Source organism: Rhinatrema bivittatum, chromosome 5 (genome assembly GCF_901001135.1).
Source record: "Rhinatrema bivittatum chromosome 5, aRhiBiv1.1, whole genome shotgun sequence".
In the NCBI taxonomy this organism is placed as follows: domain Eukaryota; kingdom Metazoa; phylum Chordata; class Amphibia; order Gymnophiona; family Rhinatrematidae; genus Rhinatrema; species Rhinatrema bivittatum.
In genome coordinates this window covers 250,610,183-250,632,355 of record NC_042619.1, presented here as the reverse complement: position 1 = coordinate 250,632,355, position 22,173 = coordinate 250,610,183, and the positions used below count along the sequence as shown (strand labels likewise).

At 48.2% G+C, this 22,173-nt stretch overlaps 1 protein-coding gene across 4 annotated transcripts; it reads left to right on the top strand.

The window, feature by feature from the left end:
- The first annotated feature begins 134 nt into the window (after positions 1–134).
- On the top strand, positions 135–12,690 carry C5H8orf58 (chromosome 5 C8orf58 homolog). Of its 4 annotated transcripts, XM_029603788.1 has the most exons (7): positions 5,418–5,774; positions 5,897–6,552; positions 8,095–8,346; positions 9,841–10,024; positions 10,337–10,449; positions 10,888–10,989; positions 11,954–12,690. In XM_029603788.1, the coding sequence occupies exons 1-7, from the start codon at positions 5,702–5,704 to the stop codon at positions 11,975–11,977; spliced, it is 1,404 nt and encodes a 467-aa protein (XP_029459648.1). In that variant the 5' UTR covers positions 5,418–5,701; the 3' UTR covers positions 11,978–12,690. The 4 variants fall into 4 exon arrangements, with proteins under 4 accessions (XP_029459647.1, XP_029459646.1, XP_029459649.1 ...); XM_029603787.1 differs by lacking the exons at positions 5,418–5,774; positions 11,954–12,690 and adding an exon at positions 135–503 and having other exon boundaries at positions 10,888–11,353; XM_029603786.1 differs by lacking the exon at positions 11,954–12,690 and having other exon boundaries at positions 5,415–5,774; positions 10,888–11,353.
- The last annotated feature ends 9,483 nt before the right edge of the window (positions 12,691–22,173 follow it).

Sequence of the window (22,173 nt, the reverse complement as noted above, 5' to 3'; positions counted from 1 at the left end):
CTCATCTTTTTAAGTTGCTTTTAATTCTTAAAGCCCAGCTCCTCCGGATCTTAGCCTTCTCTAGTCTAAGCATGATAGATGTAATAAATACATTTCCCCCGAAACTTATTTGTAAGCCTTCCCTTCAAGTGCAAGCTCCAGGGAGCAGGAGCCGTCTCCTTTGTGTGGATAGGTGGGAGCAGTGCATGGGGGCTCTGCCTAGCAGGAGGCTTGGCTGCTGCCTTCCTGCCAGAGAGCGCAGGCCCGCGGCGCGCGCTTCCCAACTTCTCGCCGTGCTGCGCACACGTGCAAATCCCCCCCGCCCCCTCCCGTGTGCTACGTGCACCCCCACCCCACCTGGGGGCTACCTTTACCACCACTCCCCGCCCCTGCATAACGCGGCCGCTGGGCAGATGCCATCTGGCCGCCCATCCTCAGCGTCCGGCTCGGGGAGCGGCTGAAAGACGCCGGGAAGATGCCGAGAAGGCAAAAGAAGTTCCGGCCCGCGGCGCCTCGGAGAAGGGGTGAGTGAGAGCAGGCTCCCGTCTCTCTGCTATTTCCACTTTTTACAGCGGGCTTGATCCTCTTTTTCTGAAATTCGCCATCCCTGACTCTCTCCCCTCCTTTCTCTCTCTTGAGCTGGCAATCTCTGGTTCTGACTTTTTTTTTCTGAAGCTGGCATTCCTTGGATCTTCCCTTCCATTTTCTCTACTACCCCCTTTCAGCAGCTGGCTGTCTCCCACTCTTCTCCCTCTTTTTCTGGAACTGGCTGTCTCTGGCTTTCTCTCCACAGCTGCCTGGTTCTGGTTCTTTCAGATTCAGGAAATTCTCTCTTGCTATCTATCCATCTCTCTTTTTTTTTAATAGTTATTTAGTAGTTCATTTAGTAGTTCAGCATCCCCAGGTCTCAGTTAATAGTATAACTGGGTATTTAAAAATGGTTTGGACAAGTTTCTGGAAGCCAGATCCATGAATACTTATTAGCTAAGCAAGCTTGGGGAATCTCCACGTTCTGCATCTGGGAACGAGTAGCAAGGTAGGGAGCTTCTGGGTACTTTCAGTTGATCCAAATGGGCTACTGTGGGAGACTGGACCCTGGGCTCCATGGCACTTCATAGGTTCCCTAGGGGTCTACATCCCCTTCCTCCCCCAAAAAATCTGTAGCTAATTTAACATAATGTTAAAACCCCTTCCTATAACAACAGTATTACGAATAATTATATTTTCCATAGGGCTACTGGACTTATGCAGTGCTGTACAATGGTGAGGCCCGGTTTAGATTATCGTAATGCAGCTAGTTCAAATTAGCTAGATTAATTCGCGGGTTCCTTACAAGCCTCGCAAAACTTCATTACATTATAAATTACATTGGCTCCCAATCGTTTGGCATACACAATTTAAAATGTTGACCTTGCTCTTTAGAGGGCTTTATAATCTAATCCCCACATAGTTGAGAGACACGATTCAAGTTTCGTCTCCCCTGTAGAAGTCTTCGATCCGAGAACACCATTAAACTTGTAGTTCCCTTTTGTTAGCAATGCTGGATTATGCACTGAGATCATGTGCTTTCTCTGTCGATGGCCCTCATACTGGGGAGCACACGCCCTAAAAACCTATGCATGGAAGGGGATTCATTCAGAAGAAAGCCAAGGTTTATTTATTCAAACAAGTATTTGGAATATGAATCGAAACCTTTAGGGTTTCTGCTTGTGGCGAGAAGCTGTGCCAGTATTTTTTAATATATCTATGATGTATTAGATGTGTTGTCTTGTATGTCGTTTTTTAAATTTGTTATGATGCTCTTTGTATATTATGGAGGTCAGTAGTTCCTCGCAGAGGACAATTGTATTGGACCTGTGGGTTAAAAATGTTTTAAATAAACAATAATCAATCCATTGCCCACAGACCTAACAATCTAAGTGGCTACTTGAGGCAATTGGAGACACTTAAGATTGTAAGCTCTTTGGGGAAGGGACTTATACCTGAATACTTATCACCATTGTACAGCACTGTGTAGTTCAGTAGCACTATAAAAATACCAGTGTTAAATTGGAGCGCATATTTGGATGGGCAGATTAAATATTCAAAATGAAAAAAAAAATTGCTTCTTGTGTTTAATATAAGGATCAGATACCACGGAAAAGGCATGAGCTAACTCTAAATAAATAAATAACTACATACAGCCCATGAATCAGAGTCTTTCCCTGACAGGTGGAAGCTATTTAGCAGTGTAGCCCTAGGCAAAATACTCCATAAATTATGTCCCTTTAAATAGAAATGTGTGGTGGCCATGTCAGTGCACTTGGATCAATGGAAACCAATGTCAGTGACTGCATTATTGGTGGAACCTTTATATGGACCTAATCCAGTACATTTTTGGCTAGCTTTCAAGAGCTCTGTCTGCTCCCTCCCTCAGGCTGTGCTCCTTGCAAATGTACTGAGTCCTGTAAAAGGCAGGCCTACAACTTTGCCCTTTACTTTTCTTAATCCCTTAAGAATCCCTCCCTGTGGAGGTGGTAAAAACCTATTGCCCCTTACACTTGGGGGGATACCTTTTGTTGAGTGTGTTGCATCTGATGTAAAAAGGGTCCCTGTGGGTGACCTTGTAAGATCCTTTTGATTACATTTGTATAGAACAATTACATCTTAAATGCTCCCCCCTCCCAATATAAATTGCCACTCTTGGGCCATCTTTCAGTATAGCTTGGTGGCCTGTCATTGGACTGTTACTAATGTTTGGAATAGTTGGCACCAAACTAAAGATCAGAGAGTTAAGTGAGGAGGCCACCTCTGAGGTAGAAAGCAGAGGTACTCCAGCAAATCCCAAAGCAACTGCAGAGAGAGTTTTTTAATGCATAGTTTTACATAGAAAGATGTCATTTATTTAAAACACTTATTTCCCCCATAAGTCCTAGCTGTTGAAAAGATTGTATGGCATGGAAGAGTGATGTTCTGTTCTGCCACACACCATCCCAGGAGTGATGCAAGGGTATTAGGCGCCCTAGGCGAACCTTCTGCTTTGCACTCTTTCCCCCCCCAGCCAGGTCCAGGCCCCGACCTCCCTGGCCCAAACACACAAGTAACAATTATTCAGTAATAAAATGAACAAATATAAAACATCAATAATATTAAAAACCATACTAGTAAAAGGAATATTTCAAAATAGTCAAATAATGACATCCAATAATTAAAAACTCAAAAAAATAAAAATGTTCCATCTCTAAAACAAAAATTGAAAAATAGTGTGCACATCAAATATTAACACCCAGTGATTAAAACTAACAAAACTACCTGGGAACTTCTGATTTCCAGATGCCCTGAGATTGTCGTTTGTTAGCTGATGGAGTGGGGATCTGGAGTTGTGCACAAAATGTTCTCCTTTCTCTCATATACAAACACATAATTATACATGTTCGTTCTTTCTCATACGCAAACACACACAGGCTCTCCCACAGATATACACACACACACGTGTACGTTCTCTTGCTCTCACACACTCTCTCCCTCACATTCACATACCTTTATTCACTCACAGGCCCCTTCTCACATACACACACTTAGTCCTTGTCTCATTCACACATGTACCTTTACTCGGGCTCCCTCCCTCTCACTAACAGCATCACTCATACACACACACACAATCCCTCTCACCCACACACACCCTTATTCAAGCTCCCTCTCTCTCTCTTACACTCACATACACATTCCCTCATAAAGGCTCCCTCTGTCTTTCTCTCATATATCCCCTCCTACAGATGTTTTCTGTCTCTTGCACACACACCCCTTCCCACAGGTTCCCTCTCTCTCTGGCATACATACCCTTACACAGGTTCCCTTTCACACACGCGCACACATTCTCACTCCCTCACACAGGCTCCCTCTTTTATCTCATACACATGCTCAGAGGTGCCGCTCGCAGTCTGCCAAGTCTCTTCTCTCGGCTGCGAGCAGGATGGGCACCACTCGCGCGTCGCTGAGCCTTCTCTTGGCTGCAAATGGGATGGGCTTCTCATGGCCCTCAGAGTCTCTACTCCTCTGGGCTACGAGCGGCCCCCACGAGGCTGCTCTTTCCCACCCCCTTCTGGTTGGCACCCTAGGCGACCACCTGGTTGCACTTAGTGGACGTGCCGGCCCTGCCCCCGCCCCAACACGCGCCCCTCTTGGGTTACTTCTGCTTGACTGTGTGCACATCAGTTACCTGGGTACTCTCCCCACCAGCAGGCCGATTCAGTAAAAAGTGCGGGAGAGCCGGCGCTCCGTGTTGAGCGCTGGCTCTCCGACACGTGCCCAGTCACCTTTCCTGGGTGTGCGATTCTGTATTCAAACTAGGTGTTGTGCTAATAAGGAGGCACTAGGGACAACAGCGCGTCCCTAGCACCTCCTTATTAGCAGTAGAAGTGGCTATCAGCGGGTCCAACAACAGGCACCCAATTTTACCAGTGTCAGTTTTTGAACCCGCTGACAGCCACAGGTTAGGAAAACGGATGCCGGCAAAATTAAGCATCCATTTTTCTAACCCACTCACCAGCGGGTTTGTTTGTTTTTTGGGTTTTTTTTTAAATTTTAGGTTCCTCTGACTTAATATCGCTGTGATATTAAGCCGGAGGGTGTTCAGAAAAGCAGTGGCCGCACATTTTAATTTCAGTTTCCCGGGTGACCGATTAATAAGCTCATAAACATGTGATGAGCACTATTAGTTTTCGGGGGTGGGGGGTGGGGGTTGGCCGTGCGTTTTCGAGGCGCTAATACCCCTTACAGTACGAAAGGTAATAGGAGCGCGTCGAAAACGTGTGCTGAACGGTGCGCTGGGCCTGCATATTTCAGCTCCACCTTCAGCCGGGGGTTCTCGCTCTACGGCAAATCTTCTCTTAGCCTGCTTGGTGCCACCCACACGTGCCCTTCCTGCCCTATTTCTAGGTTCCCGGGAACCCCCTTGCTGCTCCCTCTCTGGGACCTTCCCACGCCTTCCCCTATGCTCCTGGCCGGCAGCCCCCCCCCCCCCCCCCCCGTCGTGTGTCCCGTGCCGCCTCCGGCAGCCGGGCCACCTTGAGCCTTGTCCCCCCTCCCCCACCCCCCCTTTTCAGTCCTGACCCAGTTGCAGTCGGTTAACTCTGGCAGTTGAAAGGCAGTTGGGCGAGTGTCAGCGCACAGGAATGCGGCCGTGTTACCGTGAGCTGTCTACAAACCTTCTCAAACGCAATTCAGAAAAATATTCCAAGAATTCCCACTCCCTCTGACACTTTTATGACTGATTGCCCTTGTGTTTCCTCTCTCCTCTCAGGGTTAGAGGCTCCATGCTCTGGATTACAGTGAACAAAAAAAAAAAAAAAAGTCGGTTGTAACCTACAAAACGATTCTTCCTCTCGCTCCAGAAATGTGGGGTCTTGGGAAGGGGGCAGGGATGAGTGTGTGTGTGGGGGGGGGGAGAGGGCTGTCTCCGGGGTACTTTCTCTCTCCAGTACAGGTTTGTCGGTCTCCTGTGCATCAGATTTTGGTCTGGGGCACAGAGCCCAGGGCTAGAGCCTCGCCAGTGTTGATCCTTGGTGGTGTTCTCCTCTGGGCGGGGGGGTTGTGTTCCTGAATTCTCTTTTTATTTTTATTAATGAAGGGTTTGATGCAGGGCTGTGGCTGAATGACCTACCCGGAAGGCTTGCCAAATACTGAAATGCCCAGATTATAAAATACACTTTGTCATAAATTCCCAGGAGTCTTAGGTTCTGAAATGATCCCGATACCAGGAGAGCTGGGATGGGCAGAGTCTTGTGTTGGGTGTGAAGAGTTCAGGACCTGGGCAGGTTTGCACAAGGACATTCCTTCCTTCCTGGCTGACACTTGCCTTCCTCTCTCTCTCGCTCGCTCGCTCTCTGTCCTTTTGGAAATGTTTGCCTGCTTCCCTCTTCCGTGTCCTGTGTTGCAGGTGGCGACTGGAGCTCGGAGAGCTGTGTGGTACTGACGTGTGCCAGTGTCTATCGGAGGCTGGAGGACAGTGCACCCCTCGCCGTCCAAGCCGAAGCTGCCGGGAGCAGGATGAGCGACGCCCTGGATCTCTGGAGCCCCAGCGAGGCCGGCAGTCGGCTGCCGGAGCTCAGCTGCTTCCACAAGGCTGAACGACTGGTTAAGTCCGAGTCGGAGGACTCCGGGGTGGAGATGGGGAGCACTGAGAACTCTGTGTTCACACCTCTGGGGTCTACGAACAGCATCCAGCAGGAGGAGGGGTCCACGGGGTCCCCAACTTCCAGCTCAGCAGAGCCCCGCAGCCCCTCCCCTGCTCCAGACCCTCTCAGCTGCAGCCTGACTGCCAGCACCAAGCTCAAGCAGGTGATGCAGAGGAGCAAGAGACTGGGGGGCGCGGAGAGGACCCCCGGCCGGCTGCCGCCCTTCTCGGTCACGCAGAAGCACAGCGGGAGTCTGCCGTCCCTCAGCTCCGAGCTCCTGCCAGGGCGAGAGGGGGGGGCCCCAGCACGGCAGCGCAGACGCCCTTCCTTCAGCTGCAGGACCCTGAGCGATGACCCGGACATGCTGGGAATGCTAGGACGACGGGAGTGGGGGGAGCAGCACCGAGGTGAGACAGAGGTGACTATCGTTCCTGCTGCGCCGTGTCTGTTTGAACAGTGGTATTTATCATTTAGTAGTAATGTTTATTCTAAAAAATATATATATATATATATATGTTTATGTTGGAGCCATGAGTCTCGGGTAGATAATGCTCCTACGACGCTGCCCTGAAGAAGTTTTGTGCGGCCAGGGCACTGCCGTGAGAAAGCTTGCGCTGCTGGGCTCTTATCTAATACCGCAGTTCCTGCGAGCTGGGCTACTGAGCAGAAGGGCAAGTGACTGGGACCGGTTCTGCTCTCTCTGCCTGGCCCTCCAGAGTTGCTTTTGTACTCTTGGGGGTAATGATGTCCGTTCAATAGAAAGGGAAATGCTATCACGTTTTTTTCCCTCTGCGTATCCCTCCTGCCGCCTCACTCTGTTCAGCTCAAAGAAAGTTCACTGTGACAAACTTGCCGGCAGCTAAAGACTTTCAGGCCCCTCCTGCCTCTTCTGTGCTGCCTCAGGTCTCGTGTAATCTCTGCCCTCACCCTCATTCCTCCACTTGTTCTCTGCACTTATCCCAGTCCTCCTTGAATTCTATTACCGTTTCTTCTCCACCATCTCCCCTGTTCATTCATCCACCAGTCTCCTTGAAGAAATATTTTCTGATGTCAATGCTTGGTCCACTCCTTTGGAGTCGCATACTCACCTCTTTTTTTTTTTTTTTTTTTTTCAATAATATCCTTGTCAGTGAAAAAGGTTTGCTGCATGTGCATTGTTATATCTTTTGAGGTATTTGGATGTCTCCATCACTCCTCTTCACTAATATGTACTTCGATAGGTCCTGCAACATTTTTATTTCAGAGAGATTTTGGTGCAGGCCTTGCACCATTTTGATAGCCCTTCTCTGGACCACCTCCACTCTGTCTGTATCCTTTTGGATGCGCGGCTTACACAACCTGGGACACGATTCTCCACAGGAGGCGTCGCCAGCAATCTCGGAGGTATTCTCGCCTCCTCCCTATGCACCCTGCTCTCTCTGGCTTGCACTGGTCCTTCCCACCTTTAGTTTAGTTTATACCCAGTACTGAGGCACATGGCACGGTGTCCAGCGACGGTGATGTAGAGCACTGTGTGTAATGTCATTGCCTCTGCAGTGGTTGCACGTCTCGCAGTTCCTGAAGTGGGAGAGCAGCAGCTGTAAACGGGGCTGGAGCAGGTTCTGGTATTTAGCATCGGCAGTACAGAGCACGGCTGTGCCCAGCAGGCAACCCTGGTTTGTGCCAGATGGCTTCCAGTCCTTTGGGACTGACCCTCAGTTGAATGTGTGACGAAGGCCTAGGCCTCCTACCGCCTTTTGCCTCTTCTCTGTCTAGCAGTCTGCTCACCTGTGTTGGCACAGACTGCATTAGTTCTGTGCAGAATTGCTCCTGCTGTTGTCAAAGAGGGGCCTGCTATCGAAGGCTTAGGGGAAATAATGCAGCTGGTGAGTAGTGTTTTATAGTGAGGGGTTATGCCTAATAGTAATTGTATTACCAGGGCTGTAGAGGGTAAGCATATTACTTTGCTTTATTTTCACAGGAGGAAGATGAGAACCCGCAGGCCCTCCCTGGACCAGGCCTGCGTTACTTGGAACATGTCTGCCAGATGCTGGAGAAGATTGCTTACCTACAGCAGTATAATCTACAACTCCAGCAGCAAAGGGTGGTGCTGAAAACCCAGAACTTGGGCAGCGAGAGTGAAAGGACTGAGCCTGGGTCCCACAAAGGGAGAGAATTTGTGACTGCTCCCAGCACTGACAGTGTAAGGGGAGCTGTGACACCTCCTGACAGTGTAAGCACTGAGCCTGTGTCATACGGGGGGGGGGGGGAGGTTCCTGGCACTGGCACCGTAAGGACTGAACCTCGGGTATTGCATGGCAGGTGAGGGGGGATCTGTGACACCTCTTGACAGATTTATATTGAGCCATGGTGCGACCACACTTTCAGGCCGATGCAATATGAACGCGCTACAAATGGGCATCCAAACTGGGCGCCTGTTTTCCTAACGCAGGCCCATCCATCTCTCCCAGGCATGAGATGCGATATGCAAATGAACAGTCACGTTAAAAAGGACGCACTAGGGGAAATTGTGCATTTCTAGTGCATTCGTTTTTCTAACCTGACCGCCGTCAAGACTCTTTTTTTTTTTTTCCATGTTGCTGCTTTCTATGGTTTCTCCTATTTAGTATTGCAACAATATTAAGTCGGAAAAACACAGAAAAGCTGTATTTTCTACTTTTCTGTTGATGGCTTGGAGCGTCTGAAGGGGCAGGTGCTAATTTGAGGGTTAAAATGTGCGTGTCGGGTGCACAGTGACTTTATGCTTCGGGGTACTAGCTAATAGCCTCATCAACATGGCATTTACCTTGCTAGGCGCAGGTTTGGATGCATGCTTTGGACGTGCTAATCCCATTATTGCATCGGGAGTTATTCACCTGTGTCCAAACTGTGTTTCCAACCGCGCGTCAAGCTGTGCACTAGGCTGAGGCGCACTGTATTGCATCGGCTCCTTTGAGTTTTGGGTGCAGTGCTGATCACCCCATCTCAAAAAGACTTAGTGGAACCAGAAAAGGTACAGAGGAGAGTGATAAAGGGGAATGAAATGACTGTCCTTTGAAGACAGGCTACACAAGTTAGGGCTTTTCATCTTGGAAAAGGACTGAGAGGGGATGTGAGAGAACTTTATAAAATCAGGAGTGGGGTAGAACAGATAAATAGGGAACCGTTATTTACCCTTTCCAAAACATTAAATCAAGGGGACATTCCATGAAAGAAATGGATTTTAAAACAAATCATAGAAAGTACTTTTCACTCAGTGCACAATCAAACTGTGGGATCTGTTGCCAGAGGACGTGGTCAAGGTGACTAACAAGGAGGAAAAGTCCATAGCACGTTATTAATTAGGTAGATTAAAGAAAGCCATTGCATCCCAGGGAACGAGTTACAAGAAATAAATCTGCCAGGTACTTGGGACCTGGACTGGCCATTGTTGGAGACAGAATGCTGGGCTCGATGTATTGTGGTCTGGTCCAGCATGGCATTTTATGTTCATTATCACGCAGGGGGGGGGGGGAGACGGGGACCATGACAGCTCCTGGCACTGACAGTGTAAGGATTGCACCGTTGTGTCTAATGCTTCTAGACACTTGTGTCCGTGTCTTGATAGGTTGCTAACTCTCCTGCCCTTCCTTTGCTGATCTTGATGCCGGGGGAGAAGGGAGAAATGGTGGAGATTTTCTAGACCCAGGCAGACCCAGGATCCAGAGGTTTCTTTTCTGTTCTGCAGGGCAGGATTTTGGAGACCTGTGTGCCTGGGGATGTGGGACAGCTCTGGACTCTGCAGAAGGCACTGCCTCCTCACCTTCCCTTGGACCTGACGCAAGGCGCACAGAATCCCTGCGAGCCTTGGCATAGCCTGGGCACGTCTGTGTCGAGCACTGGGGTTTATCAGGACCCGTACAAGATTCCTGGTGAGTTAATTGAGGTGGCAGTACAGCTCCCACAGCCAGTCCCAAGAAAGTACTGCTCTGAAGTACTGGTGGTACTGTCCACTGCTCTCCCTCAGGTCCATGCTCTCTTCTCACATGCTCGACTAAGTCTCTTAGTCTTTCACTCAGTACCTGTACTTTGCATGTTAGTTACTTGTGTAGAATGTTGCACTACAGATATATTGAATGTACGCTATTGCTGTGTGGAAGGAGGGGGCACAGCCCCCTGTGGTAAACGGGCTGCTTCCTCTAGACTTAGACATGGCAGTAAGTGCAATTCTTGCTTTCCTGCAGACATGGAGTCATCACCCTCTCTGAAGGCTCCAGTACCCTACACATGTTCCCTGAGCCTGCAAGATGAGGGAGATGGGCCAGACCCTACTTTCCTGCCACCTGCAAAACACAAGGTACAAGGAAGTTCTGTGATAGATTCCATCAGTATGTGTATCTGAATCCAATGTTTGGTCCTTGTTATACTTAAAATTGATCTGTACTCAGAGTCAAACTGTGATGCAACAATTAAACAAAAGTCAAATAGCACACAAAAAAGTTTGAATTCAATATTTTCTTCCAAAGAGAAATCTTAAAACAAATATTTTCTGGCTTAAGTTGTTTAAGATTTCTCTTTGGAAGAAAATACTGAATTCAAACTTTTTTTGTGTGATGTTTGACTTTCCTTGTTCGGTTGATGGGGGTCAGTGGTTGGGCAGCAGACTGTCTGGGGACAAGCAGATCGGGGGCACTGGTGGCTGACCCTTGGGGTACTGGGGGACAGTGGACAAACACTGGGCCCAGGGACACGTGATGCTTGCCGAGTTTCATGCCTTTCCTGTCTCTTTTTACAGAACGAAGTTTCACAGTGGGATAAGGTGAAAGCTATGATCACAAAACTAGCTCGAAAAACATCTCCAGAGCCCTTGGGACATGCCTTCAGTGACCCGTGGCAGGTGCTGTGCATGGAAATGCGTACATCTATTTATTTCTTTGGCTCAGAAGTTTTCTTTAGCCTTGCAGTAGGCTTCCTACTCTATCTGAACCAAACCCTCCTGGGCTCTGTTGCCACAAGCATTTTTTTTCACAACTACTGGGGGGGTGTTAGGCGGTTTCAGTATTTTTTAACTTTCTCCTGTCCATTGTAGTCCAGTCACAGTCTTCAGCCAGGGGCCACAGCATGGTTCCCTCTGGAGCATAGCTCTCTGCTTCAACGGCAGGGGAGAAAGTCTGATACTTCACTTTCAATGCATATCCAGCATAACTCTCTCCTTCAACGGCGGGGGAATGAAGAAAGGTGGATCTATATACAGACAACAACCAACAAGGACTGAATTATTTAGTCTGGGAGGGTATGGCTTGCTTATTGCGGTGGTTGCTACCCTAACTAATTGGGCTAGATATTTCACTTAGATGCAGTTCTAACACTGATCTCTCATTAATGGTGGAGGTGGAAGGGAAATAGAACCGAAAGGTTACTAAGAGCCAAGAGTAACATAAGTATGAGAAAAAAAAAATGCAAAACTTGCTGGGCAGACTGGATGGACCGTTTGGTCTGCCGTCATTTCTATGTTTCTATGTGTGTTAGTTTATCCGACTAACTAGCGTTGAATTGTGCCACTTAGCTGGATAAGTCAGTACTTATCCGGGTAACTGGCAGTTGCCTGCCAGGGATGCCTCTCCTGCCCCCCCCCCCCCTCCCCCAGCTTCCCGAGTTAAAATGTGCGTTTTGCCTGTGCCAAATGCATATTTTACCATCACATGTACTTTTTTAAATTCCCGATGCATTGGGAGTTAAAAATTAATCTGGGTGTTAAACTGTGTGGTGGTTTTCAGTGCACATTTTTAACACCCAGATTAGTACAGCGGCCTGTAGGTCTGTTGTAATATTCTCAGCATTTTTTTTTCTTTCCTCTGCAGAACAAAGACAAGGTCAGAGATTGAAGAATGCCAGCTCAAGAAAGTGCTCCTGTCCTCTTTAGTGAAAAAGCCAGTGATTCCAGACCTGTCTGTGTGCTGCCTCTCTTCTGTGCCTGCTCAATGCACAGTGACCACTGCTGGTGGAGTAGGGGTGCGGTGGAGCTGTCTTTGGCCAGAGTTAGCACTGCTGGCTGGGCAGTTTGCCTGTCTTTGGCCAGAATTGTGCTGTAGCAACATTCAGAGAGGCGGTGTAACTGGGGCTTCCTTGCCTATTTTTTTTTTTTTTACTACTGGCATGAAGACATTTTGGGTTTTTCAGCTGGACCAGTCATCATGATGGAATAAGAGATGAATGAGGCTGGGGCCCCCCTCTGTGTATGCTGGGGGCAGGGTCAGGAGAATTCTATCATAAGTATTTACCTGAAGACTTGGCTGTAGACACCCTACTCTAACTTTATTCATGAAGCAAAAGTGTCTATTTTGTGAAAATATTTATCAAAGTATTGGCTTTATTTTTTTACATGCAGTGATGTAATAATTTGTATTTTTATGTATAAATATCTTTATATGTAAAATAATGTTATCCTTGGTGTCTGCAGCCAGTGTGGCTCAGAGGAGAGACACTGGTTCTTATTTGTAGTCCTTGGCACCTTTTTTCTTATGGGTTCTGCCATACTCTATCCTGAAAATAACCACTTCCTCTCATAAGAAAAAGAAGCAAGAGGATGTCTGTAGTATCCTTAGCCTGAAACTTGTTTTCTTCTGTGTAATCTCTAAAAGCTCCCCTGCTCTGATTTGTTTCATTACTTGGTGTCCTGGGTCTAGGGAAGATGGAGAATTCATTTCCTAGCGTGTAGACAGATGGACTCAGGACCAATGGGTTATGCTCCCCTACCAGCAGATGGAGACTTGAGTCAGGTTTCAAAGCTGACATCACCCTGCATACATCCCTGCAGTGACCTCAGCCCTTCAATATCTCTGTCTCCTAGCAGATGTAGACGTGCTTTCCCGATGGGGATCTCTGTACCTTTTGGAAGAAGAAATTCTAATTTTAAATTAGAGAGAGACTGAGCCCCGTTCCTCCACGGTGATACCTAAAGGTCCCTCCCCCAGTTGAGAATTCCTGTGGTGATTTCTGAGATCCCTCAGAGTTTGTGCCTTGGTCCGGTAGCCGGTTGCCGGCGTAGACATTGCTGCTGAAGCAGCTGAAAGTCTGCGGGTGCAGGAAGCAGAGCGTGGTGGTGACGGCCAATGCCACCCCCCCCCCCTGCAGCCGGAGACCATCTCTGTACTCAGCCGCTAAGTGCTGAGACAAGGTTAGTTTAAAAAAAAAAAAAAAAAAGATTTACCTTCAGAGAAGAGGAGTTTTGGTAAGACTTCCGCCGGTCTCCTTGCTCAGCTCGCTGTACCTTCATTCCCGATCCCATTGGGGCATAGGGAAAGTGGGCTTACGAGCAGGTTGAGCGGCCCCGCTTTAAACATGGCTTACTGCGTGGTAGGCCGGCGCCATCTTGCATGCGCGTCTGTGTTTCTCGTATTGCCCGCCATAGGACGTCAGTACCTGCAGTGCATCAGCTCTGCACACGCGCCACACATAACATCGTGCACCTACTTGTGCGCACAATAAAGTAAGGCCGGGATACAGAAAAAGCCGGGCGCACGGGTTGTGCGTGTGCCTCGCCACACCCCGCCTAGGTGCTCAAAATTTGTATGCATACATTTTTAAGCAGGAGCTGATCGAACGCACAGTTACTGCTGCCAATGGCGCCAGCAGCCAAGAAACATAAGCGCCTTTCTCTCCGCGCTGCTTGTCATATTAGGGCTTCCCACCATGACCGGGATTCCAACTTGTCAGCACTGTGAGGAAGCCCAAGGGGATTTGGCCTCCCCAGATTTTGCTGAGCGTGGCTCCTCCCATTCAGATGATGGATTGGTAGCCTTAATTGGAAGTACTCTGGATCTGAGAAGCCCTTTGGCTTGGTCTTGTATGAGAGAGGGAAACTTGGCTGGGCCCACCTCAGTTCCCCTTGGGATAGGCATGGACCTGCTTGCCTTTTCTTGGGTGGAATTTTTCCAGGGGCTACAGGCGTTTGTACAGCCGCAGTCCAGCCGGAACCCCAGCCGGCCTCCTCTCCTCCCATTCCTGTTGGCAGACCTTGAGGCATGTCCTGCCTGACCAAGGGTATCCCTAGTGGGGACCCTGATGGCTCAGACAAAGAGCAAAATCCCTTGGAAGAAGGGGAAATTCCCTTGGAATTAGAATTGTATCGAACCATGTTTCGGTTCTTGCATAGAGATGAATTGCTGGCCTTGGTTTCCCAGACCCTGAAAATGCTGGGAGTTCCTGGAACAGAATCCATGACTGAGCCAAAGAAGAATCCCATTCTGATTTCCTTGCACAAAAGGCTCTTGCTATTTTCCAGTACTGGAAGCCATCCAGGAGTTGATTGACCTGGAATGGGATGCCCCAGAAGCAAGTTTTAAAGGGGGACGGGTGTTAGCTCCATACCCACTGGAGCCAGCAGTGAGAGATTGTTTGCGTTTCCCTAAAGTGGATGCACTGGTCTGCGCTGTCTCTAAGCGAACAACTATCCCAGTGGAGGGAGAAGCGGCCTTAAAGGATGTGCACAATAGACGGTTGGAGTCTATCCTTAAACAAGCCTTTGACGCAGTAGCAATGACCTTACAGATTGCCTCTTGTTGTGCCCTGGTAGTGTGTTCATGCCTACTTCTCTCAGGAGGTGGATGACTCCGGGGTGAACCCCAAAGTGGCTATGGAACCCGCTGCCACTGCCTTTTTAGCAGATGCGGGCTTGAATTTAGTCTGTACTTAGAGCCAGAGGAGTGGCCTCAGTGGTAGCAGCCAAAAGACAGCTATGGCTGTGGAATTGGTCAGCTGACACAACCTCCAAGACCAACCTTACAAAGATGCCCTTTAAAGGATCACTCGTATTTGGAAACAAATTGGAAAAACTGACCAGAAAATGGGGCAAATCTCCAGTCCCCCAGCTACCAGAAGGTAAGAGGAAGCAGTTGCAGTGCCCCTCGCCTTGAGGGGCTGGTCCAGGGGCTCTCAACGTTTATGCCCCTACAGAAACTCGACATTTCGAAGGTCTTGGCCCTTTGGACGAACTCAGCCCTTTCATAGTTAACAGCCTAAGAGAGGGGCAGGTTCAGATTCAGGATTGTCCTGAACCTCCCAATGAAATTTTACTGTTCCATCTTTGGAATGAGGAGATAGAGGGTTGACTCTCTCTCTTTTACCAATGGTGGGTCGAGATCATTTTGGACAAGTGGGTACTGGAAGTCATACGAGAAGGATATGAGCTGGAATTTCGCAGCACTCCGCAGGACATATTCATGATGTCCCCTTGCCACTCCCAGCACAAAAAGCAGGCAGTGGAGATTACTCTTTTAAGGCTCCTCAGGATGAGGGCAGTAATCCCAGTACCTATGCCCCAGGAAAATATGGGGCATTATTTCATCGTACCCAAGAAGGAAGATTCCTTTTGCCCCATCCTGGACCTCAAGAGTGTCAACAGTCACCTAAGAGTGGGTTATTTCCGATTTGGAAACCTTATGCTCTGTGATGATGGCTGTACAACCAGGAGAGACCCTAACCTCCCTGGACCTATCCAAGGCTTACCTACATATTCCAATCCGTCAAGAACACCAATGCTTCCTATGCTTTGCCGTACTGGGTCACCATTATCAGTTCCAGGCACTGCCCTTTGGCTTAGCCACCCCCCCAAGAACATTTTCCAAGATTATGGTAGTCGTGGCGGCAGTGTTGAGAAGAGAAGAAATCCTGGTACACCTGCACTTGGATGACTGGTTGATCTGGGCCAAGTCCATGGAAGAAAGTCTCCAGGTGACTAACACGGTGACCTCCTTGCTTCAGGAACTTGGTTGAAAAGTAAACCTGGATAAGAGCAGTCTCAAGCCTTCTCAGTTGTAGGAGTAACTGGGAGTCCAGTTCTACACCAGGCAGGGCAAGGTCTTCCTTACGACCACACAGATACGGAAGTTGATATCCCAGGTGCGTCAGTTGAAGAACACAATACGCCAGATGGGAAACTGATAAAATGAGGGAAATAGAAAAAAACTGAAAGGTGCAGCTGCAAAGGTTAAAAGTGTTCAACAGGCTTGGACATTGTTTAAAAATCCAATCCTAGAGGGCGCAGTCCATATGTATTCCACACCTTAAGAAAGGTGGAAGGAAGGCAAAACGATTACTGTCATGGTTAAAAGCTGAGGTGAAAGGCTATTTTAGCCAAAAAAAATCCTTCAAAAATTGGAAGAAGGATCCCTCTGAAGAAAATAGGATGAAACATAAGCATAGTCAAGTTAAGTATAAAACATTGATAAGACAGGAGAAGAGAGAATTTGAAATGAAGTTGGCCATAGAGGCAAAAACTCATAAAAACTTTTAAAAATATATCTGAAGCAAGAAACCTGTGAGGAAGTCAGTTGGACCATTAGATGACCGAGGGATTAAAGGGGCTCTTAGGGAAGATAAGGCCATTGCAGAAAGACTAAATGAATTCTTTGCTTCCGTGTTTACTAATGAGTATGTTGGGGAGATACCAGTTCCGAAGATGGTTTTCAGGGGTGATGAGTCAGACAACTGAATGAAATCACTGTGAATCTGGATGATGTAGTAGGGCAGATTGACAAACTAAAGAGTAGCTAATCACCGGGACTGGATGGTATGCATCCTAGGGTACTGAAGGAACTCAAAAATGAAATTTCTGAACTATTAGTTAAAATTTGTAACCCATCATTAAAATCATCCATTGTACCTTAAGACTGGAGGGTGGCCAATGTAACCGCAATATTTAAAAAAGGCTCCAGGGGTAATCCGGGTAACTACAGACCAGTGAGCCTGACCTCAGGGCCGGGAAAAATAGTGGAAACTATTCTCAAGATCAAAATCGTAGGGCATATAGAAAGACATGATTTAATGGAACACAGTCAACATGGATTTACTCAAGGGAAGTCTTGCCTAACAAATCTGCTTCATATTTTTGAAGGGGTTAATAAACATGTGGATGAAGGAGAACCGGTAGATGTAGTGTATTTGGATTTTCAGAAGGCATTTGACAAAGTCCCTCATGAGAGGCTTCTAAGAAAACTAAAAAGTCATGGGATAGGAGGTGATGTCTTTTCGTGGATTACAAACTGGTTAAAAGACAGGAAACAGTGAGTAGGATTAAACGGTCAATTTTCTCAGTGGAAAAAGGTAAACAGTGGAGTGCCTCAGGGATCTGTACTTGGACCGGTGCTTTTCAAGATATATATAAATGATCTGGAAATACGATGAGTGAGGTTATCAAATTTGCGGATGATGCAAAATTATTCAGAGTAGTTAAATCACAAGCGGACTGTGAATCATTACAGGAGGACCTTGCAAGACTGGAAGATTGGGCATCCAAATGGCAGATGAAATTTAATGTGGACAAGTGCAAGGTGTTGCATATAGGGAAAAATAACCCTTGCTGTAGTTACATCATGTTAGGTTCCATATTAGGAGCTACCACCCAGGAAAAAGATCTAGGCATCATAGTGGATAATACTTTAAAATTGTCGGCGCAGTATGCTGCAGCAGTCAAAAAAACCAAACAGAATGTTAGGAATTATTAGGAAGAGAATGGTTAATAAAATGGAAAGTGTCATAATGCCTCTATATTGCTCCATGGCGAGACCGCACCTTGAATACTGTGTACAATTCTGGTCGCCACATCTCAAAAAAGATATAGTTGCGATGGAGAAGGTACAGAGAAGTGCAACCAAAATGATAAAGGGGATGGAACAGCTTCCCTATGAGGAAAGGCTGAAGAGATTAGGGCTGTTCAGCTTGGAGAAGAGACGGCTGAGGGGGGATATGACAGAGGTCTTTAAGATCATGAGAGGTCTTGAACGAGTAGATGTGACTCGGTTATTTACACTTTCGAATAATAGAAGGACTAGGGGGCATTCCATGAAGTTAGCAAGTAGCACATTTAAGACTAATCGGAGAAAATTCTTTTTCACTCAATGCACAATAGAGCTCTGGAATTTGTTGCCAGAGGATGTGGTTGGTGCAGTTAGTGTAGCTGGGTTCAAAAAAGGTTTGAATATGTTCTTGGAGGAGAAGTCCATTAACGGCTATTAATCAAGGTTACTTAGGGAATAGCCACTGCTATTAATTGCATCAGTAGCATGGGATCTTCTTAGTGTTTGGGTAATTGCCAGGTTCTTGTGGCCTGGTTTGGCCTCTGTTGGAAACAGGACGCTGAGCTTGATGGACCCTTGGTCTGACCCATCATGGCAATTTCTTATGTTATGTTCTTCGCGCTATCTCCAAGTTCTCAGTTTGATGGTGACAACCTTGAAAGTAGTGCCGTGGGCGAGAGCACACATGAGCCCTCTTCAGCACTCGCTGCTGTCATGTTTGAACCCGCAGTCTCAAGACTATTCGATTTGGCTCCACTTACCAATGGGAGACTACTCTCACCTCAGGTGGTGGTTGCAGGAGGCTCATCTGAGCAGGAATGTGTCCCTGTCCTCCCCGAACTGGCTGGTTCTTACAACGGGTGCGAGTCTCTGGGGCTGGGGAGCTCACTGTCAGGAACTCACGGCCCAGGGATGTTGGACCAAGGAAGAGGCCATCTGGAACATCAATCGCTTGGAAGCCCAGGCAGTGAGGCTGGCATGCTTGCAATTCAGCCACAGACTCCAGGGTCAAGCCGTCCGGATAATGTCTGACAACGCAAAGAGGACAACTACATCAACCGCCAGGGAGGAACCAAGAGCCAGCAGATGTCTCAGGAGATAGACCTCCTTATGGAATGGGTGGAAATACATCTACTGGCGATCTCAACTTTAGAAATCGCAGGAAAAGACAACGTCCGAGCAGACTTTCTAAGCAGGGAGAGTCTGGATCCAGGAGAGTGGATGTTGTTGGCCGAAGCCTTTTAACTGATAGTAGATCGCTGGGGCCTCCTGTCCATCGACCTGCTAGCCACATCTCACAATCAAAGGTTTCCTGATTCTTCAGTCACAGAAGAGATCCGTGATCCCTGGGGATCGACACTCTCATTCAGACCTGGGCGGAAGAAGAGTTGCTATATGCCTTCCCTCTGTGGCCCCCTGCTGGGCAGGCTCATTCGCAGAATTGAGCACCACAGGGGATTAGTCCTACTAGTAACTCCAGATTGTCCCAGGCATCCATGGTATGCAGACATGTGGAGACTCCCTCCCCCCCCCCCCCCCCCCCGGTGCCTCCTACTGCACAAGGACTGGCTACAGTAGGGACCGATCCTTCCCAAAGACAGACATGATTCTGTCTTAGGGTCTGGTCCTTCAGAGGGCTTGCCTGATGAAGCAAGGATATTCTGCAGTGGGAATTGCCACCTTACTCCATGCTTGGAAGTTCTCTATGTCCCTAGCGAATGTGCGGATCTGGAGAGTATTTGAGGCCTGGTGCAAGGAAGTATCCCTCTTTGAGCGGTCAAAATCCCATTCTGGAATTTTTGCAGGACGACTTGAATAAAGGTTTGGCCCTTACCTCCTTGAAGGTACAGGTAGTGGCTCTTTCCTATTTCAGGGGCAAGGTGAACAGAAACCTCCCTGTTGGCTGATCTGGACGTGGCCCATTTTCTGAAAGGGGTGAGGCACCTTTGGCCACCCCTACAGTGGCTGGTTCCCTTGTGGAATTTTAATCTAGTATTGGAATTTTTGGCAGGGCCCTCCTTTCGGACACTGTGTGGTCTTTCCTTGCGTTTATTAACCTTGAAAATGGTATTCGTGGTATATGCTTGGCGTCTCGCATCTCTGAACTGCAGGCATTGTCGGGAACCGTTCCTCTGGATGACTCCAGGAGTGTTACACCTTCGTACCAATCCATCCTTCTTGCCCAAGTAGTCTTGGAGTTTCATTTGAATCAGTCCATTTCATTGCCTTCCTTAGATAAACACAGGGACGTGGAGGAATACCGCCTCCTTTGACATTTGAATGGTGGTAGACATTTGGTGCGGTATCTGGAAGTTTCAGAACCAGTGTGAAAAATGGACTGCCTCTTTGTCCTTCACGGTGGAAGGAAGCAGGGCGAAACAGCTTCGTGGGCTATCATAGCTCGCTGGATTAAGAAGGTGGTCACTGGAGCCTATGTGGAGGCAGGAAAGCCATTACCTTCTCAGGTTAAAGCTCATTCTGCCAGGGCTCAGGCATTCTCATGGGCGGATGCTAGACTGCTGTCTCCCATTGATATCGGCTGAGTGGCACACCTTCTCCAGGCTCTATCACCTGGATGTACAGGCCTGAGAAGACGCAGCCTTTGCAAGGGCGGTATTAACCAGACTGCGGGCAGCCTCCCACCCCAATTGGAAGTAGCTTTTGTACATCCCATTGGTCCTGAGTCCATCTGGCTACACACTAGGAAATGGAGAAATTACTTACCAGATAATTTTGTTATCTTAGAGTAGGCAGATGGACTCTGCATCCTGCCCCCCCCCCCCCCCGGCTGCCCAAGAACGGTACCAAGGATTTGCCCATGGAGTGGATATCAATTCCAAGAGATTATGGGTAAACTGTCATCCAGTCCCTAGATCAGGGCATCTGTAATCTTACTGGGGATCAGTGTTTTGGTTGAGTACAGTACAGTTATCCATTTTTAATCAAGTTCTTTCAATAGTATGTCCACAGTAGATTTTGAAGAGAATACGGAAGAGCTGAGGTCACTGCAGGGTAGGGATGTGAATCGTTTTTTGACGATTTAAAATATCGTCCGATATATTTTAAATCGTCAAAAATCATTAGAGGCGATATATAATAGGAATTCCCCCGATTTATCGTCAAAAATCGTAAATCGGGGGAAGGGGGAGGGCGGGAAAACCGGCACACTAAAACAACCCTAAAACCCTCCCGAACCCCCCCAAAATGTCTTAAATTACCTGGGGTCCAGTGGGGGGGGTCCCGGTGTGATGTTCCACTCTCGGGCCACGGGTGCATTTGATAGAAATGGCGCCGGCGCTACCTTTGCCCTGTCATATGACAGGGCAAAGGTAGCGCCGGCGCCATTTTGGTTCCTGTCCCCCGACGTCGCGAGCGTAGGAGATCGCTCCCGGACCCCCGCTGGACCCCCAGGGACTTTTGGCCAGCTTGGGGGGGCCTCCTGACCCCCACAAGACTTGCCAAAAGTCCAGCGGGGGTCCGGGAACGACCTCCTGCACTCGAATCGTGTTGCCATTTTGCAGTACGGCAATATGGCCATAGGGGTGGCGCCATTTTGCATTACGGCAACACGATTCGAGTGCAGGAGGTCGTTCCCGGACCCCCGCTGGACTTTTGGCAAGTCTTGTGGGGGTCAGGAGGCCCCCCCAAGCTGGCCAAAAGTCCCTGGGGGTCCAGCGGGGGTCCGGGAGCGATCTCCTACGCTCGCGACGGGGGACAGGAACCAAAATGGCGCCGGCGCTACCTTTGCCCTGTCATATGACAGGGCAAAGGTAGCGCCGGCGCCATTTCTATCAAATGCACCCGTGGCCCGAGAGTGGAACATCACACCGGGACCCCCCCACTGGACCCTAGGTAATTTAAGACATTTTGAGGGGGTTCGGGAGGGTGGGGGATTTATTTTAAAGGGTCGGGGTGGGTTTTAGGGTTGTTTTAGTGTGCCGGTTTTCCCACCCTCCCCCGATTTATGATTTACACGATATTTAAAAAAACAAAACTGCGACTATCCCATTACCTTCCCCCCCCTCCGCCGAAATCGATCGTTAAGACGATCGATCACACGATTCACATCTCTACTGCAGGGTATAGCTAGGGTGACGTCAGCTTTGAAACTTGACTCTGTCTCCAGCTGCTGGCAGGGGAGCACAACCTGAGTCCATCTGTCTACACTAAGGAAAACAAAATTCTCAGGTACGTAATTTCTCCATTTGATCCCAAATCTGGACACAATAGGCCTGCAAACTGAGTTGGAGAATGACTTCATTTCCATTCACATCCCAGCATCTAAATATGCAAAATTATAGGCGAGGGAAAGACTTTTTTAATTTTTTTACTGATTTGGATATTAAAAGCTATTTCTAGAGTATACCTCAACCTCAGTGGCTCAGGGCGAAACCTGCATGGAGTGGCATGGCGTGCATAAGAAACTTGTTGGGCAGACTAGATGGGCCATTTTACTCCTGGGGGAATTCTACACAAAAATTTAAACTTCTGCAAACTTTATATTG

Excerpts from the sequence above, each read along its gene's own strand:
- C5H8orf58 (XM_029603786.1), top strand. The coding sequence starts at position 5,702 with ATGATCCCGATACCAGGAGAGCTGGGATGGGCAGAGTCTTGTGTTGGG. Across the intron at positions 6,553-8,094 it reads AGCACCGAGGTGAGACAGAG|GAGGAAGATGAGAACCCGCA; the intron begins GTGACTATCGTT and ends TTATTTTCACAG. Across the intron at positions 10,025-10,336 it reads GGACCCGTACAAGATTCCTG|ACATGGAGTCATCACCCTCT; the intron begins GTGAGTTAATTG and ends GCTTTCCTGCAG.